Source organism: Cebus imitator, unplaced genomic scaffold (genome assembly GCF_001604975.1).
Source record: "Cebus imitator isolate Cc_AM_T3 unplaced genomic scaffold, Cebus_imitator-1.0 Scaffold82, whole genome shotgun sequence".
Taxonomy (NCBI): domain Eukaryota; kingdom Metazoa; phylum Chordata; class Mammalia; order Primates; family Cebidae; genus Cebus; species Cebus imitator.
This window is the reverse complement of record NW_016107397.1, coordinates 4,082,320-4,087,983: the sequence shown is the minus strand read 5'-3', so window position 1 is coordinate 4,087,983 and position 5,664 is coordinate 4,082,320. Positions and strand designations below refer to the sequence as shown.

Below are 5,664 nucleotides of genomic sequence, written 5' to 3'. Positions count from 1 at the left end.
AGCGGCTGTGTAAATTTTGAGACAGTCTGTAGAAGAATCTAGAGGAATATGATGCAGACCTCAGAGAAAGTGGGAGTGGTCTCATGTTTGTGACTACAAAGAATGGTTGGCCAGGTATGGTGGTTCACGCCTATAATCCCAGCACTTTGGGAGGCCAAGGCGGGTGGATCATGAGGTCAGGAGTTCAAGACCAGCCTGGCCAAGATGGTGAAACCTCATCTTTAATAAAAACACAAAAATGAGCCAGACGTGGTTGCAGGTGCCTATAATCCCAGCTACTCAGGAGGCTGAGGCAGAGAACTGCTTGAACCTGGGAGGCGGAGGTTGCAGTGAGCCAAGATTGCACCACTGCACTCCAGCCTGGGTGACACAGTAAGATTCCATCTCAGAAAAAAGGAATGGTTACCTATAAAGAAATTTTATTTATTTGAGACAGAGTTTCACTCTTGGTTGTCCAGGCTGGAGTGCAATGGCTTGATCTCCACAAGTTCAAGGGATTCTTGTGCCTCAGCCTCCCAAGTAGCTGGGCTTAGAGGTGTGCACCACCACACTCAGCTAATTTTTGTATTAATAATAGAGACAGGGTTTCACCATGTTGGCCAGGCTGGTGATCCACCTGCACCAGCCTCCCAAAGTGCTGGGATTACAGGCATGAGCCACCAGTGTACCCAGCCCTTATTTTTGAGACAGTCTTGCCCCGTCACCCAGGCTGGAGTGCAGTGGTGCAATCACAGTGGCTCACCACAGCCCCAACTTCCTGGGCTCAAGCAATCCTCTCACCTCAGCCTCCCAAGTAGCTGGAATCACAAGTGTGCAGCACCACACCCAGCTACTTTTAATTTTTTTTTTTTTAAATACGGGGTTTCACCACGAAGGCCAGGCTGGTCTTGAACTCCTGACCTCAGGTAATCCACCCACCTCAGCCTTCCAAAGTGCTAGGATTACAGGTGTGAGCCACCACACCTGGCTTTTTTTTTTTTTTTTTTTTAATTTATTTATTTATTTTAAAGACCAGCTACATTTTTTTCCCTTTTTTGTTTATCCAAATTGGTCCTTTTTTTAAAAAGTTTGTTGTATAGATAGGGTCTTGCCATATTGCCTAGGCTGGTCTGAAGAGATCCCACTGCCTTGGCCTCCCAAGGTGTTGGGATTATAGGTATGAGCCACTGGACCTGGCCTACAAATTTTAGGCTGGGCACCATGGTTCATGCCTGTAATCCCAGCACTTTGGGAGGCTGAGGCCGGCAGGTTGCAAGAGCTCAGGAGTTTGAGACCAGCTTGGGCAACATAATGAAACCCCATCTCTACAAAAAATTAGCTGGGGGGCGTGGTGGCACATACCTGTAGTCCCAGCTTCTCTGGAGACTGAGACACAAAAATTGCTTGAATCCAGGAGGTAGGCAGCAGTGAGCCGAGATCATGCCACTGCACTCCAGGCTGGGTAACACAGCAAGACTCTGTCTCAAGAAAAAAAAAAAAAAAAATTAAAATTTTCAGATTCCATTTATTTATTTTTAAAAGATGGGGTTTCACCATGTTGGTCAGGCTGGTCTTGAACTCCCGACCTCAGGTGATCCACCCGCCTTGGCCTCCAAAGTGCTTGGATTACAGGTGTGAGCCACCACGCCCGGCCCTCAGATTCCATTTATAGTCACCAACATATCTTGTTTTAACTGAAATATTTGATCCAAACACTGCACAAAACCACACTCAATCTCTCCTGAAAAACTATTCTGTTTAATAGTGCACTTCATTTATGCTACAGGATGAATAGGGTTGGGAAAACAATGGAAGGTCATCCTGTCGGTTGGGAAAACTCAGGGAGCACCATCCTCACCCAGCAAGGAGCTCTGCCACCAGGCTTAGGCACAGCCTGCCTTCTCTGGGCTTCACTTTTTTTTTTTCCTTCCTTTTGGGCTTTGCTCTTTATCTGCATTAATCTTCAGTTGCTGAAGAATCAGAGATGGAGGCAGAAGCAGTCCGGCTACTGGGGCCAGATGGCAGAGGTGGGAGGGCAGGGCAGCCAGGCTGTGGAAGGTCCTTGAAAGCATCCTTAACCAAGCATTTAGAGAAAAATCACTTTCATCATAAGAGTGGAAAGAAGACAGGAGAGGACAGGAATCAGAGGCCAATGCTAAGTGCTTCTGACCCTTTCCCTCATAGCTGCTTGGATAGATTTGCCCAGTCAGCCCCATGACAGCTGGGGGGGTGGGGTGGGGTCTACCAGCAATATCACCAGGTTTCTCTTAGAAACATGATCTGGCTGCTCTAAGAGCCCTAAAAGACACCATCATCACAGAAGATGTTTCTGGAATCTTCCACCCTCAATAAAAATCTCTCGATGACAAATTTCCATAATTAATGAAATCATGAAACAAAACAGCATGTTCCTTATCAAAACTTAAAAGCTGGACTAGGAACAGTAGCTTTGAAATACAGCCTCCCTTTCCCCTCCCTAGCAAATAACAGGACCCAGACCGTCCTTTCCACTGCTGGCTGTGCAGACTATGTGGACTCCAGCTAAAGGAATCAATGGAATTCTGTCCCAACTGTGCTTCCATCCCCACCTTGGAAAGGTTCCTCTGCTGTGAGGAATAAACGGTTTAGTGCAAACTCCTTTCCTAAATGGGGTGACTGGTCCCAGAGCTGCTTTCTTTTCCCAGCATGCCATCTGCCTGCCTTGTCACTTTCTAAGACTGGTGCAATTTCTGGGGAAATTCACCGATTTGCCCAGTCTGCCCCATTCTCTAAAGTGAAAGGTTTGAGTTGGAAGGGACACATCCTAAGCTGTTGAGATTTATAGAATAAGGCAAGAGCTCTTGAGACTCAGGAGAAGTGAGGAAAATGGGTGTGTGGCTCTTTCATGTGGACTCTCTGGTATTTAACTCGGTCGTAACTCTGAGGGAGCTTTTGCTCATGCTCATCCCATTCAAAGGCTTTTCTCCAGTGTGAATTCTCTGATGGCGAACAAGAGCTGAGCTGTACCTGAAGGCTTTCCCACACTCGCCACATTCATAGGGGTTCTCCCCGGTATGGATTCTTTGATGCTGAATAAGGCCTGAACTGTAGGTAAACTTTCCTCCGCATTCCATACATTCATAGGGCTTCTCTCCAGTGTGGATTCTCTGGTGCTGATAGAGGTGTGAGCTCTGGCTGAAGGCCTTCCCACACTCATTACATTCATACGGTTTTTCTCCAGTGTGGATTCTCTGATGGTGAATAAGGGTGGAGCTCCTGCTGAAGGCCTTCCCACATTCATTACAGGCATAGGGTTTCTCACCAGTGTGGATTCTCTGATGGTGGGTGAGGGTGGAGCTCCAGCTGAAGGTCTTCCCACACTCATTACATTCATAGGGTTTCTCCCCTGTGTGGATCCTCCGATGCAGAATGAGGGCAGAGCTACAACTGAAGGTTTTCCCACAATCACTACATTCATAAGGTTTCTCCCCAGTGTGGATTCTCTGATGCTGAATAAGGTGTGAGCTCTGGCTGAAGGCCTTTCCACACTCATTACATTCATAGGGCTTTTCCCCGGTATGGATTCTCTGATGCTGAATAAGGTCTGAAGTTCGATTAAAGCTCTTGCTACATTCATCACACTTATGGGGTCTGTCTCCCACAGGAAGTCTCTGATGTGAGATAAGGTTGGAATTCACAGTGAAGCTGTTCCCAAAATCATTGTATTTCTCGCTTCTCTCTCCTATGGGGGTTAGCTTCTCAACTGTCACTTGGCCAAAATCTTGCATTTTCCTGTTCAATCTTTCTCCAGGGGAGTTCCCCAGCGGCCTCTTTAGACTGACCTCTCGTTCATAGGCTTCTTTAAACTTAAGACCCTGAGAAATATCCTTTTGAAATCTTCCCAGCAGGACCCCATGTGATCTTGTGTCTTCAGAAACTGCTTGATCATTTTCAGTTCTGGTCTCACCATCTGACATAATAAAAAATGCAAATGTCACTGGTTCCTTGGGGAAGAAAGAGTGAAAATCACAGGACAAGATCATCATAATGAATACTTATAGTGCCAAAAGCACATACCTGCAGAGAGGCCTTATATGTGTGCACCTAAGGCAAAATGAGACATCCAGGCTAAGGAGACAGGGAAGGGGCAGGGCAGAGAGCAAAACCAAGGAGAACCAAGGAGAGCTGGGAGTAGAGAGGAAGCTGAATGTGTGTGAAGGGGAGGACGGATCAGGCAGAGAGGTAGGAAACCAACATTAGAAGAGGAAGGTCGTATTGCTTAATGATGTGACAAGGCCTTTAGAGAGGTCAAGGATGGTGGATATAACTGGGGACACAGTGACTGCAAGAAGGGAGAACAAGGCCGGGCGCGGTGGCTCAAGCCTGTAATCCCAGCACTTTGGGAGGCCGAGGCGGGTGGATCACGAGGTCAAGAGATCGAGACCATCTTGGTCAACATAGTGAAACCCCGTTTCTACTAAAAATACAAAAAATTAGCTGGGCATGGTGGTGCGTGCCTGTAATCCCAGCTACTCAGGAGGCTGAGGCAGGAGAATTGCCTGAACCCAGGAGGCGGAGGTTGCGGTGAGCCGAGATCGCGCCATTGCACTCCAGCCTGGGTAAAAAGAGCGAAACTCCCGTCTCAAAAAAAAAAAAAAAAAAAAGGGAGAACAAATACAGGACAGATGGTGAGGAAAGGAGGGAAGGGTGAGGGGAGACAGCAGCAGGTGGGAAGGAGTAAGGGGGAGGATGCTAGTCCCGACATGGCCCCATAAGAGCAATCATGGCTGTCGTTACGCCACAAATGCCAAGCCCATGGAAACGGCAAGACGGCTGAGTCCACCTCTGGGCCCTATGCATAAAAAGGCTATGCTCACACATGAGGCTACGCAAAGAGTCTCAGTGTCTGACTTCTCTGTTTTTGCTCCTCTGGAGTTGCGAAAGGCAACTCTGGGCACAGAGGATACATGTAAAGGGTCCAGAGAGTTTGCCTTTTATTTTTTTTGAGACGGAGTCTTGCTCTGTTGCCCAGGCTGGAGTACAGTGGCATGATCTCAGCTCACCCCAACCGCTGCCTCCCAGGTTCAAGTGATTCTCCTGCCTCAGCCTCCTGAGTAGCTGGGATTACAGGTGCATACCACCATGCCCAGCTAATTTTTGTATTTTTAGTAGAGACGTGGTTTCACCATGTTGGTCAGGCTGGACTCAAACTCCTGACCTCGTGATCCACCCGCCTTGGCCTCCCAAAAGTGCTGGGATTACAGGTGTGAGCCACTATGCCCAGCCACCTTTTTAGTTTAATTAATATTGTAAAGAGTAAAGACAGGGCAATGTGTGTTAGGGATAGGAACAGCTGTTTCTCCCTCACCTGAACAGGTACCTCTTAGGACCTCTCTGCTCTCAGTTCCCTTCAAACCCAGGCCCCTTGGCTCTTCCTCTCACTCTAGCAGAGAGATGGTGGCAAGATTCAGAAATGGGAATCCTGCTCATGGGGAGAGACATGGGACAAGGAGGTTTATCTGCTCACCTCAAGAGTCCCAGAACTCAATGCCAGACCCCAGATCTGCAGAGAACAGAAGGGAAATGTACAGGGAGGTCTCAAATGACAGGAAGGCCTACTGGCTATGCTCGGGAAGATGCCCACTAAGACTAGGGTGAGAGACAAGGAATTCCACATCCTAAAAGTTAAGAAGCTAATTTCTTTTT

The 5,664-nt window shown here is 47.8% G+C and overlaps 1 protein-coding gene across 2 annotated transcripts in view; it reads right to left on the bottom strand.

The window, feature by feature from the left end:
* Nucleotides 1-1,716: 1,716 nt before the first annotated feature.
* The window catches only part of ZNF3 (zinc finger protein 3), a 19,545-nt gene continuing 15,597 nt past the window's right edge, over nucleotides 1,717-5,664 (bottom strand). For both annotated transcript variants that reach the window (XM_017533646.2, XM_017533644.2), the window contains exon 5: nucleotides 1,717-3,928. In XM_017533646.2, coding sequence (XP_017389135.1) covers nucleotides 2,862-3,928 — 1,067 coding nt within the window. In that variant the 3' untranslated portion in view covers nucleotides 1,717-2,861. The remainder of the gene's footprint in view (nucleotides 3,929-5,664) is intronic.